The sequence below is a fragment of the Peromyscus maniculatus genome, chromosome 2 (genome assembly GCF_049852395.1).
Source record: "Peromyscus maniculatus bairdii isolate BWxNUB_F1_BW_parent chromosome 2, HU_Pman_BW_mat_3.1, whole genome shotgun sequence".
In the NCBI taxonomy this organism is placed as follows: Eukaryota; Metazoa; Chordata; class Mammalia; order Rodentia; family Cricetidae; genus Peromyscus; species Peromyscus maniculatus.
Genome location: NC_134853.1, coordinates 144,676,564 through 144,690,682, shown reverse-complemented (window position 1 = coordinate 144,690,682; position 14,119 = coordinate 144,676,564). Strand labels below are relative to the sequence as shown.

Genomic DNA, 14,119 nt, shown 5'->3' with positions numbered 1-14,119 from the left:
GTGGCTTTTCTGTTCTCTGACCCCAGATAAGTTTATTAGGATACACAATATTTTGGAGAACACAATACCACCACAGTAAGTAATATAAGTTTCTCAAAAGAAGTTATCTAAGAAAGAAATGTACATCCCTCATGACCCAGCAATTTCAATCACAGATAGTCTGTTCTAGAGGTGTGCATATATGTACGTACTACGTACGTGTGTGTGTGTGTGTGTGTGTGTGTGTGTGTGTGTGTGTGTGTGAAAAAGACAATATGCCCAGCAGGCACAATGGCCCACATCTGTGATCTCAAAGCTAAGGAAGGCTAAGGTGGGAGAACTGTAACTTTGAGACCATGCTGTGCCATGACACCCTATTTCAAAAGAGTGAAAAGGGATTTAAAACAAAAACAAAAAACCAAGACAGACATGGTAGCCCATTCCTATAATCCTAAGCAATCCTATATAACCAAGCAAAGGAAAAGGCAAGAGAATTACGAGTACAGCCTTGATTATAGGGTGAGCTCCAGGCCAGTCTGGGTTACATAGCAAGACCATGTCTTTAGAAACAAAACAAAAACGAAAGAAAGAGAAAAGACCAAGGCAGTAGTGGCACACATCTTTAATCCCAGCACTCAGGATGCTGAGGCAGGTGGATCTCTGTGAGTTCAAGGCCAAGTTACAGGATAGACAGGGCTACACAGAAAAAAACAAAAAAACAAAAAAAAAACAAAAAACTGTCTTACCAAAAAAACAACCAAAAAAAAAGAAAGAAAAGAAAAAGAATTATTGTTTACCACAATTAGAGTAGTTGTGTACTTCTCAAAAAAAAAAAAACCACACACATTGATGAAAAAGAAAAGATTAATTATATTTAATTGATATGGTTGAGTTAGAAACAAGCTTTAACTAAAATCTTGGGAAAATATCACATAGTTTATTTCCAGTTACATAAAATTAAAGAACTGGGAAATCGACACTAGGTTTAGTGATATGCATTCATATTGTAAATCCATAAAGAAAGAAGGCACTGACCCAGAAAGACGAACTGTGGTTCCCGTAGAGCACTGTTAGGTTTGGGGAAGGCTCTGGAAAAGAGCTTTCCGGAGTACTAGCAAGATGGGTTTTTTCTTTTATTTTTTAGGTGATTTTTTTGTGTGTGTGTTTCTGGGGGCCAGAAATTGTTGGATCCCCTGGAACTGGAGTTAGAGAAGGTTGTGAGCCAGAGTGAGTGCTGGAAATCCAACACTGGTCCTCTAGAAAAGCAGTCAGCGCTCCTAACTAGTGAGCCAGTCTCCAACCCCTGGCGGTTCATTTTTAAGTGACAGTGGTAGCATGTCATATTTCAGGATACCTCCCAGCAGTACCCGCCTAGCTAAATTATACTTGTGATAACTTTTTTGCCAGTCCATCATATATTGCCGTATTTTCGACTATTAATTTTGATCCAGACTATGTTGATAGTAAATGTTGCAAATACTTAATTCTTTTTTTATTTGAATCTGGAATTTTCTGTTGTGTCTGATTTATTTTATTTTGTAGTGCTAGGGATCAAATCCAGGGACTTGTACATACTAGGCAAGTCCTCTAACCACTGAGCTATATAACCCTAGCCCACATGTGTCCTAATACAGTTTCAGTTTGGACACAGTGAAAATCCTAATCTCATTTTTGTGAGGCTTCATACAGTCTCTTCAAAGAATTATTGTACAAAAGAATTATTGTACATTGGTAGTATAACTGCCTACAGCAGGAGATCAATGAGCAAATGCCATGAGCAGAAAAGTATTCAGAAGTGAAGAAAGATGCTCTAAGTTGCTACCTATTTTAGGCACAAGCGGGTACCTTGCATTGGTAATTTCCAGTGCTCTGAGAAGTATTTTATCTTTATCTCTATGTGTTTATGTCTGTGTATATACATATATATACCATGGTGTGTTGTGAGTATGCACAGATACTAGAAAAGTCCTCTGGAATAATTGTAATGTCTCTTAACTACTGAGCCATCTCTCCAGCTCCAGAATTTTTTTTTTAACAGATGACTAATTAGAAGCTCAAAGGACTGGAAATGAGGGTCAGTGGTATAGCACCTGCTTAGCATGCATGAAGTCAAAGGTTCAATTCGAAGTACCACAATAAATAATTCTATAAATAACACTCTGTTGGGTTAGAATCAAACTCCAGTAAGTCTATCTGATTACCAACCTTTTGTCATTCTGTTTGTGTTGTTTTCTCAATGTCAGAATGATTTCTTTTTAACTGAGCTTTTAAAAAAAGTTGTTTCCTGGGCTAGGCAGCGGTGGTGCACATTTTTAATCCCAGCACTCGGGAGGCAGAACCAGGTGGATCTCTGTGAGTTCGAGGCCAGCCTGGTCAACAGAGTGAGTTCCAGGACAGGCTCCAAAGCTACACAGAGAAACCCTGTCTCGAAAAACAAAACAAACACAAGAATTGTTTCCTGATAAAGCACTTGTTTAATACACCTGAGGCCCAGAGTTAATCCCTAGTACAATCAGTTGACTGGCTAATTAATTAATTAAACACGAATAAGTGAGAAAAGTAACAGAACAAACAATTGCAAAAAATTGGATTGGGAATTAGCTCTGTGGGAGAGCATTTACCTAGCATATATAGGTCTAACCAGTTCACAGCACTAGGAAAAAAACTGTTTTATCTGCTATCAATGAGTAAATCTAGTAAAAGATACATGGATCTTAGGATAGTTTATAAAAGTTTAATGAAATTAACTTTCATAAACTCAATAATGTAGTATGTTCACAAATTGAACTCACTCATAATCTTATTACCTAATTTGATCATTTTTTTCCTCCAATTGTCTATCTAGATAGTCTTCCCAAACTTTCTTAACTTATTTCTCAGTTTAACTGAATTTTGGTGCTTTCTCATTTATTTTAATTTGTACTATAAATGCATTTATAATGTTTTTTGTTTGTTTGTTTGTTTATTTGTTTTCAGGACAGGGAAGGTCTCACTGTGTAGTCCTGGCACTTCACTGTGAAGAACAGGCCGGCCTTGAACTCACAGAGATCCACCTGCCTCTGCCTCCCATGTACTGGGATTAAAGGCGTGTGCCCCACTGCCCAGCATGTGTTTATAATATAATTTATCTCATTCTGTTGATTGATGTTTAGGTGGATCCCATTATCTTTTTAATTATATTTTTGTTTATTGGGGGGCACCTGTGCAATGGTCCGAGGACAACTTGGCTCTCCCCTTCCACCTTGGGGGTCCTGGGGTGGAATTCAGATCCTCGTGCATGGCGGCTGGCATCTTCGCCTACTGAGCTATCTTGCTGCCCCTTGTCTACTCTCACAAATCATGTTACACTAAGAATTCTAATGAATGACTCAGAGAAAGAACCTAGAAACAAAGCAGCTGTGTATATATGGAAATTTTGTAAATGTCTGAGGTGGTTTTTCAAGTTAATGGGGAAGAAGTAAGATAATAAGTTGTATTTAAACAAATATAAACACTTTGAAAAAATAATTGGATCTAGTCAGGTGGCAGTAGTACACGCCTTTGATCCCAGCACTCAGGAGATAGAGGCAGGCAGATCTCTGAGTTCCAGGCCAGCCTGGTCTACAGAGCAAGTTCAAGGACAGCCATGGCTACACAGGGAAACCGTGTCTTGAAAAACCAAAACTAAAGAAACAGATTTACTTATTTCATTTTCTGTGTATGACTGTTTTGCCTGCATATATGTATGTGCACCATGTGTGTGCCCCTGGTACCCATGGAAATCAAGAGGGCATCTATCTGATACCCTAGAACTGGTGTTTCAGATGATTGTGAGCCATCATATGGGTGCTGAGAATTGAAATGGGTGCCTTCCAGAATAACAAGTGCTCTTAACCATTAGGCCATCTCTCCAGCTCCATACTTGATTCTTAAGAATGGTCATGACTATTCTCATTTCATTCTTTCATTGCCTTTCATTGTTTTATTCTTTGATGTTAATTGTAGTATTAGTTTCTCATAGTTATAAGTTTTCCTGTGTCCTGCCCAGTTCTGTGGCTGCTCAGACCAAATAAATACACAGAGGCTTATGTTAATTACTAACTGTATGGCCATTAGCTCAGGCTTATTACCGACTAGCTCTTACACTTAAATTAACCCATAATTCTTATCTTAGCCACTTGGGTTGGTATCTTTTCTCAGTTCTGTCTTGTCATCTTGCTTCCTCTGTATCTGGCTAGCTACTCCTGATCAGACCTTCCTCTTCCCAGAATTCTCCTTGTCTGCTCGCTCCACCTATACTTCCTGCCTGGCTACTGGCCAATCAGCGTTTTATTAAACCAGTGTACAAAGCATTATCCCACAGCAGTTTCTTAATTTCCATGGATAGCAGTTGCATACTATTTGACACATATTTGATTGTTTTGGTAGAAGTTGTTTTGAATATGCAGATAAAGCTGAGAAAAATGTACATGGATAATGTATTTTACTCTGCTATTTAGAGTGTCTCTAAAAATCTTTATATATTAAATGTCTCTATTCTATAATTCCTACACATCCTTTGTTTAGACTTCATCCCAAGTACTTTCAAATGTTTGGTGTGGGCCAGCAAGAGAATTCATTGGGTAAAGGCCCTTGTTGCCCAATGTACTGACTTGAGTTGGTCCCCAGAACCCACATGGTAGAAGAAGAGAATCGCCTCTTGCAAGTTGTGCTTGGACTGCCACATGTGCACTAGGGCATGCATACCCACTCCATGCACATCACACATGCACACATGCAATAAGTAAATAACTTTTTAAAAATTAATTTGTTGATTGCAAGGAATATCTTTAATTAAATTTTGAGTTGATTGCTATTATATAAAAATGTGACTTATTTTTGTAAGCTTATCTTAAGTCTGACAACATTCCTAGAAATTTATCTACAGAGTAGTTTTCTAGGTAGTTACACTGATGTATAATCATTTGTTTTCTCTTTTCTTTCTTTTTTACTTTTTATTTCTTTTAATTTGCTTTACTGTGCTTGTATTAAACAAAGTTGAATTTACCATGGAGTTTTGTTAGATAACTGATCAAACAAAAATATTTAATTGTCACAGTGCTAGGTTCTATCAAGTGCTTTTTGTGGGCCATTATCTATAAAAATTATTACATGCTTTTCCTCTTTAAGGAAGGTTTATGTTAACATAGAATCTTTGGTTAATAGATATAATTTTGTTTATAGTATATTTGTTTAATTGAGTTTTTTAAATGCTAAATATTAACTTTTTCAAGATTAATTAGCTTATTTGTGAAAGAGAAAGAAGGAATGAAATATAAATGTAGGCTTATGAAATATTAGGAGTCAGCTGGCACTGTGATACATGCCTATAATATCAGCGGGGGTGGGGGTGGGGGGTGGGGCAGTTGGTCTCCATATAACTCAATGGATAGAATGCTTGCCTGGAATGCAGAGAGCCTTAAGATTAGTCCATAATACCAAATAAACCAGACACGGCCACTTGTTAAGTGAGTCCATGAGAGTCTGTTAAAGGGTATCAGTGAATTTATTAAGATATGAAATGGGGAGAAATACATTCACGGATACAGAATAAAGAAAACAGCCATCATTGTCCTCTGTTCTGCCTGGAGGTCCATGGAACCAGCCTTCCAGGCTCCGACCACCTCAAGAGAAACCGAGTGCATGCCCCCTCCTCAGTTTTAAGCAGTCACATACCCAGAGAAAACCATGCCTCTCTTGGGCCAGATACCCCAAGGTTATTGCCTGAGCAAATTCCCACAACGCATGGGGGTGCAGGTCTGTGATCTAAGCTCTTGGAAAGTGGAAATAAGATGATCAGAGAAGTTCAAGGTCATATAGCAAGTGAGCCTAGCCTGGGCTTTATGAGACCCTGTCTTAAAAACAAAACATCAACAAAAAAGTTTTAAAGGTCCACAAAGGGGTTCCAATGATCTTTTACCATTAAAAGGTACTCTTAATTAAAACTGTGTTTGCTGATTTCAACCAATCCTTTCTTTTTTTAATTTTACATCCCAGCCTCAGTTTCCCTTTCCTCTTCTCCTCCATGGGAGATCTGCTCTTTCAACCCATCCTTTTTAAAGCTTTTTCACAGTTTAATTTTCATCTCAAATGTCCATGTTACTGTATGTAGTTTAGAAGATGGTAAACAATGAAATGGTTAGAAGTGTAACAGGAAAGTAGAAGAAATAATTGTAGTATGTTTGTATGGTAGTTTCAGCTGTGACTTGTGAAACAGTACATGTGACTGGTAGTATCCAGTGAAGAAAATCTACCTTTAGAATTAAAGGAAAGGTAAAAGAACATGTTATTCATGATACATTTCTTTTATCTATTTATTTCCTTTTAAAACATTATGAAAAAAATATATATCTTACTGGCATGGTTTTGATTTTGTTGTTGTTGTTTTGTTTTTGGTTTTTTTTTTTTTTTTTTGAGATGGGTCTCACTGTGTAGCCCTGGCTGGCCATGTAGAACTCGGAGATCTGCCTGCCTTCTGCCTCATGAGTCACCACCTTCATCTTTGCTGGCATTTGCTTATGCACAAAAATATTCCCACAATTTTTCAGTAAAAGAATGTAATGTGGGGCTGGAGAGATGGTTTAATGGTTAAGAGCATAGTCTTCCTGCCTGAGTTCCATCTTCAGGACCCACATTGGGCAGCTCATAGCCACCTGTGACTCCAGCTACTGGGAGGTCAAACTCTGTTCTGTCCTCTGAGGTCACTGTACACTCACATGCAAATACCCTCCCATAGACACATATACATGCTTCCTTTTTTTTTTTTTTTTTTTTTTTTTTTTTGGTTTTTCGAGACAGGGTTTCCCTGTGTAGCTTTGCGCCTTTCCTGGGACTCACTTGGTAGCCCAGGCTGGCCTCGAACTCACAGAGATCCGCCCGGCTCTGCAAAAATAAGATTAAATGTAGTGGTATACACCTTTAATCCCAGCACTTAGGAGGCAAAGGGAGGTGAGTCTTTGTAAGTTTGAGGCCAGCCTGGGCTACATATTGAGTTCCAGACCAGCAAGTGCTACACAGTGAAACCCTGTCAGTAGAAGGAAGAGTGGAAGAAGGAGGAGGAAGAAGGAAGAAGGAAGAAGGAAGAAGGAAGAAGGAAGAAGGAAGAAGAAGAAGAAGAAGAAGAAGAAGAAGAAGAAGAAGAAGAAGAAGAAGGGAAGAAGGAAGAAGAAGGAAGAGGAAGAAGGAAGAAAGGAGGAAGGAAGGAAGAAGGAAGGAAGGAAGAGGAAGAAGAAAGGAAGGGAGGGAGGGAGGGAGGGAGGGAGGAAGGAGAAGAAGAAGAAGAAGAAGAAGAAGAAGAAGGAGGAGGAGGAGGAGGAGGAGGAGAAGAAGAAGAAGAAGGAGAAGAAGTAGTAGTAGTAGTAGTAGTAGTAGTAGTAGTAGTAGTAGTAGTAGTAGTGGTGGTGTGTGGTCTACTAACCATCTTGTAGTTCCAAAATCCAGAGATAAGAAACCATTAAAATAACTGTGCTGCGTAATACTGGGGGCTGGAGATGGCTCAGCGGTTAAGAGCACTGGCTGTTCTTCCAGAGGTCCTGAGTTCAATTCCCAGCATCCACATGGTGACTCACAACTTTCCATAATGAGATCTGGTGCCCTCTTCTGGCATGTAGGCAGAACACTGTATACATAATAAATAAATCTTAAAAAAAAAAAAAAAAAAAGTACTGTAATACTGTCTTAAGTCCTTACAGGATAATGAATGCTTTCTCTAGAAGAAACTGTAGCATGGGAACATAGGAAACCTTGTTTAAGAAATAATACACTCTCTTCTCTGCTAAAGGACCCAAGCATTCTTTGGCTTCACAAGTTCTTGGCTCATAGAACACTTCACTGTGAAAATAGTTATTCATGGTGAAAGAGATAGTTTATAAAAACTATAATATTTGACCTTTCTGTTCTTACACCTCAGAAATCAAATTGCTTCATTTTGGTAAACACACACATGTGTGTGTTGCGGGGGTATAATATATATTATATGTACTGACATGAGGGATCATTTTAACTGTACACAGTTAATTATGGAAACTTACAATGAAGTTTCTGGATTTTTAATATTAATTTATACTATTTGTGTTTTTTCTTAGTTTCTGCCACTGCCTTCTACAAAGCACAGCCTGTAATTCAGTTCATGTGTGAAGTTCTTGACATTCATAACATTGATGAGCAACCCAGACCTCTGACTGATTCTCATCGGGTAAAATTCACTAAGGAGATAAAAGGTGAGTTCATTAGCATTTAGAATACTATACTTTCAGACATCATTCCTATAGTTTGTTACTAATTAGCATTTAAAACAGCTTGACTATAAAATGCATGACAAGACAACTTTCTATTCAAGTGTCTTTATTATTAGGATCAATTTGTGTGATATGCCCAATAGAATATAGAATAATTATAAAATGTCACATCAGATCCATTACTGTAGCCTCTTAGGTAGTGGTTGAATGAAGAATATGCTAAGTAGACCAGCTACATTTCTGTTTTTGTGAATACTGTCCCATACTAGCTGGAGAGATGAGTGTGTCTCATGGGAAAATGTTTCTCTAATACTATCTTTTAAAAGTAAGAATCTTATCTTTAAAATATTGTTACGTTAGAATTTGACTCACTCTTTGAACATATTCTGATTAATGACCTCATTATTTTTCTAAAATTACAGTTTTTTAAAATCTTATTTCTTTGTAATTGTAGAATATAGAGTTCACTAGTTTCATGTGTTATTCTAGACTTGTACCTAGCCATGTAATGTACATTATAGAGGTACCTATCTTACTTAGCTAAAATTTTTACAGTGGTGTTACATCATATGCATTTAACTGAAAAAGTTATGTCTATGGTCCCTCAAGTTAAAACTACTTTAATAGTGTTCTGATATTATATTCTGTGCATATTTGTTCCTTCTGTATATTTTTAAATGCATTTACAGCGTTGTGTTCAAACTCACATACACTGTGCTTTATTAGCAATTTGGGGGGTTTTTAAAAAGCAATTTAATTGTGTACAATTCTTTTCTTATTTATGACTTTAGTATCTAATCTTCATGTAAGATGTAACTCCACTGTATTTAGTGTAGTATGTAGTTAAGAAGCAAAATCAGATAATATCTAGTAGGAGTAACAAACTTTGTTTATATTAAATGTTACATCTTAAATAGACAGAAATAATTATGTTGTTTTATTTTAAGATTTTACCTATTTGTTGCAGATAATTTTCAGCTTGTGGTTTGAAGGAAGCATTCAAGTTTGTTCACTGAACATCTTTCAGTCCCCCAAACCAATTAGAGTAGGTGAATACATCCTGCTTGTTCCAGTTATCATTCATTATTTGCCATTCAGTAACAACAAAAAAGAGACAGTCATTGTAATAAAGCATTAAAAGGAAATCCCTTCCTGTTTTGTTAATAAGCATCCATCTATCTCAAGTTATCTAAGTGCCAAATTAAGGAACTGACTGTTTTCAACCATATCATTGTCCTTCCATAATCTGTTTTAACTACAGTTAGCATTGTCAGGAGGTTAGTGCATTACCTACCATTCTATATGTGATCATCTAAGTGCCATGGTTCCTAGTGGAGTTGCTGCTTAGTTACCACCTCTGATATCATGCAATCACTTACATTCTTCTGCGGTAACTATGCAATCAACTCATATCACCACTCTATCACAGAAAATACAAGATGTACAGAACAAGGATTCAACTGCTGCCCGAAGAGCATGGACTCGATCTTAACTTCAACTGCTCAGGGGCCCAAAGAAATGACTGAAAAATTGACTAGAAAGCATTATAAAGTTGATGTTATAGTGAAGGTAAAGCCAAGTTTATAGGTTAAATATTTACTGAAGCCAAACTTTTTGGTTGGATGGAGGGTTTGGGGAGGGACCTGGGCAGGGAATTATCTATTCCATTCTTTATAAATTTAACTTTTTGCTAGCCCCTGGATTTGGTCTAATTATTAGGTACCTATGATCTTAAATTTGGGGTAGAAAATCTGGGTTGTATCTAATTAATAAACCAGTATTTTTTTTCCTCCATTCAAAGTCGAGAAGACCCTTTTGAAAAAGAGGAGTCTTTAAAGTACATCATGTATTCCTATCACAGGAACTCAAAGAAAATAGAGTTTTCTGTTCAGTGATGGTTGGGTTTTTTTTTTTTTTTTTTTTTTTTTTTTTTTTTTTTTTTTTTTTTTGGTTTTTCGAGACAGGGTTTCTCTGTGTAGCTTTGCGCCTTTCCTGGAGCTCACTTGGTAGCCCAGGCTGGCCTCGAACTCACAGAGATCCGCCTGGCTCTGCCTCCCGAGTGCTGGGATTAAAGGCGTGCGCCACCACCGCCCGGCGATGGTTGGGTTTAAGTTTTAACTTACATAAGGGATTTGGTGATAGCTGCTAAATAGTGCCATAAATTATGTCATAATTAATATAAATTTTAGTATATTGATTGTATTCTAGTTAAAACTTACTTCCAACTAGTTAGTAATGGAGTGGTTGTTTTTTTTTGTCAGTAATTCTTGGAACGTACAAATTAAGGAAATGAATAATTTTATACATATAAAGAGCACTAATTTACTTTTAGTAAAAACTTGTTTTATAAGCATGTAGAACCTTATTTATATAAAATACATTTTTATATAAAACTATATTTTTTTAAATCATGAGGAAAACTTGAACATGAATAGTTAACTGGTTCAGATAACGGAAACTTACCTTAATTGTTTTTTTTCCCCTAAACATCATATTTTTACGTTGCTTGCTTCATATTATTGCTGTCTCCATAAGGCCTCCCTTTGTATTTTCTGGCCTCCTCCATAATAACCTAATAAATATTTGAAACTTTAATTTTAGAAGTATAGTTATAATGAAAGATTACTTCTCAGTGATTTAATTTTTATTAAGAATACTCGTAAAGAAAAACCACTTACTATCCTAATTTGTGCTGATATAGCAAAAGAAAATACCATTTACTATGAGTGTGCTTTATGTTTGATGCTATAGTTAATAATTAGGTAAGAAAACAAATTACACTGTGGTAGGGTTTCTCTTGACATTTTATACTGGATAATTCTTTGCTGAGTTGGGAGGTATAATTCTGCACTTTCTAGACTGTTTGGAAGTGTCTAGCCTCTACTCACCAACTGCCAGTAATCACCTAGTTAGTGTAAGAGTTACAGAAGTCTTCCTGGGGCTGGGAGTGTAGCTTAGTGGTGAAGCACTTGCCTAATGTGTGCCAAGGCCCTGGAATTGCTCACTGCAACACACACACACACACACACACACACACACACACACACACACACACACACACACACACACTCACAGTTTCTCCGGGTATTACCCAATGTCCCAGGGTCAGAGGTAAGCAAAACCACATTCAGATGAGAAGCACTGCACTGTAGGAATTACAGATAGAAAAGTAAAATTACTTAAGTGTAATAACCATAATTTCTGTTGAGAAACTGAAACTTCTCCATTTGTACCCTTCTAGACTCACTCTTCAGAGCTAGACCAGACTTTAAAAATGGACCAGTTTTAGCCAGGCGGTGGTGGCGCACGCCTTTAATCCCAGCACTCGGGAGGCAGAGGCAGGTGGATCTTTGTGAGTTCGAGGCCAGCCTGGTCTACAGAGTGAGTTCCAGGAAAGGCGCAAAGCTACACACAGAAACCTTGTCTTGAAACACTAAAAAAAAAAAATGGAGCAGTTTTTCTGTTAAGAGTACCTATGATATGACTATTTGTTAACTCCTGGATTACTACATTGGCCAATATGGCAGCCAGAAGTTTGTGTAACTAACTTAATTAAAATTCAAGTTTCATTTTATCAGGCACATTAGCTTCATTTCCTGTAATCAGTAACCCATTCCTAATGATTCCCATATTAGTACAAACATAAAACATCATCTTAGGACATTCTGTTTCTCCTGCTGGAAATGGTGACACACACCTTTGATCCCAGCACTAAGAAGGCAGAGGCAGACGGATCTCTGTGAGTTCAAGGGCAGCCTTGTCTACAGAATGATTACTGTTCTGCCCCCACTACCCCCCCAAAAAATAAAAATAAAAACAAGAAACTACCTGAAGATTGTCAGCTGATATACCAGGCATGGGAGTACACCCCTGTAATCCCACAAACTCAGAAGGCTGAGGAAGGAAGGTAAATCCAAGGCCAATGTGGGCAACTCAGCAGGACCCTGTCTTAAAAGAGCGGAGACTATAGCTCAGTGGTAGAACACTTGCCTGAGGACACAGCTCAGTGGTAGAACACTTGCCTAAGGACACAGCTCAGTGGTAGAACACTTGCCTAAGGACACAGCTCAGTGGTAGAACACTTGCCTAAGGACACAGCTCAGTGGTAGAACACTTGCCTGAGGACACAGCTCAGTGGTAGAACACTTGCCTGAGGACACAGCTCATTGGTAGAACACTTGCCTGAGGACACAGCTCAGGGGCAGGGCACTTGCCTGAGGACACAGCTCAGGGGCAGGGCACTTGCCTGATAAGCACAAGGCCCCAGCACCTCAAAAAAAGGTTTTCTTCAGCCAAGGATTTAAAGCCCATTTCTTTACTTTCTAGCATTATCCTGGAATCCTTGAATCACTGAAGTCCATAAATGAACTACAGACCTAGAAATATTTAAAATTACAGACTGGAGAGGTGGCTCAGAGGTTAAGAGCACTGGCTGCTCTTCCAGAGGACCAGGGTTCAATTCCCAGTACCCACATGGTGGCTCACAACTGTCTGTAACTCCAGTCCCAGGGGATCTGACACCATCACACTAATGCACATATAAGTAAATAAATCTTTTTTTTTTTTTTTAAAGAATTATTTGGAGGATCCCCAGTGTGGTGGCGCACACCTTTAATTCCAGCGCTCATGAGGCAAAGACAGATGGGTCTTTGTGAGTTCTAGGACAGCCTGGTCTACATAGCAAGTTCCAGGACAGCCAGGGATACATAGAGAGGCCCTGTTTTCAAAAAATACAAAAGAATTATTTGGAGGATTGACAAGATGGCTCAACTGGCAAATTCCCTTGCCACCAAGCTTGGCAGCCTGGGTTTCATCCCCAGAACGCACATGGTGGAAGAAACCCCATTCCTGTAGGCAGTCCTGCGACCTCCTCGTTCATTTGTGCATGAGCATACACACCCACACACACACACACACACACACACACACACACACACACACACACACACACACTAAAGATTTTTAAGAGTTAAGAATTATTTAGCTTCCATTCTAATAGCCACTATTGTTAAGAAAAAATTAATAAATTAAGAAAAATCAATAAATTAAGAGAAATACTTAATAAAAATGTCAGTCTAGTTCTGGTAAAAGGACCAGGTTTTTTTTCTGCCTGCTTCATAGATCTGTGAAGGACTTCCTTCTTGAACTTGATGAAACTCTGATCTTCAGTCACTGTGTGATGAGGGGCTATTTAAACACTTGTGCTCTTATTCCTGAGTTTATTGTAATGCTTTTTTTCTAGTGGAGCTAGAAACTTTGCCCCTTGATCTTTGGGCTTAGCAAATAATAGGATTTTCTTTTTTAACATATAGAGCTTGATAGAGTAAGAAAAATATTTGGTACTAAAAGGTCTGTCACTATTATAACAATTCTTAGCAATGTTATATCTAAAACTACCTGATACCACATTGCTTGTGTCTCAGATTTTCTGCCTGCTCAGAACTGAGGTTTTTGTAGTAGTGAACAGACTAGGTAAGTATTTTTCATGGGATTTCTGTAACCTTCATTTTTCTTGTTGGGAACAGGTCTGAAGGTTGAAGTGACTCATTGTGGAACAATGAGACGGAAATATCGTGTTTGTAATGTAACAAGAAGGCCTGCCAGCCATCAAACGTAAGGAAGCTGTGTCTCCCCCAGCAGTGATGTGAGGCAGCTGACTCTAAGGAAGGGGCTGGTAGTTTGCTAGCTCGTGATAGGATAAGAGTTGCTCATGTCAGCTCCTCTTTTTTCCAGCTTTCCTTTGCAGTTAGAAAATGGCCAAACTGTGGAGAGAACTGTAGCTCAGTATTTCAGAGAAAAGTACGCTCTTCAGCTGAAGTACCCTCACCTTCCCTGTCTGCAAGTGGGGCAGGAGCAGAAGCATACGTACCTGCCTCTAGAAGTAA

At 38.1% G+C, this 14,119-nt stretch overlaps 1 protein-coding gene across 5 annotated transcripts in view; it reads left to right on the top strand.

Annotated features, from left to right (window-relative positions):
• The window catches only part of LOC102922064 (argonaute RISC catalytic component 3), a 99,841-nt gene that overhangs the window by 50,092 nt on the left and 35,630 nt on the right, over positions 1-14,119 (top strand). For all 5 annotated transcript variants that reach the window (XM_042271872.2, XM_076565066.1, XM_076565068.1 and 2 more), the window contains 3 exons: positions 8,082-8,216; positions 13,760-13,847; positions 13,968-14,115. In XM_042271872.2, coding sequence (XP_042127806.2) covers positions 8,082-8,216; positions 13,760-13,847; positions 13,968-14,115 — 371 coding nt within the window. The remainder of the gene's footprint in view (positions 1-8,081; positions 8,217-13,759; positions 13,848-13,967; positions 14,116-14,119) is intronic.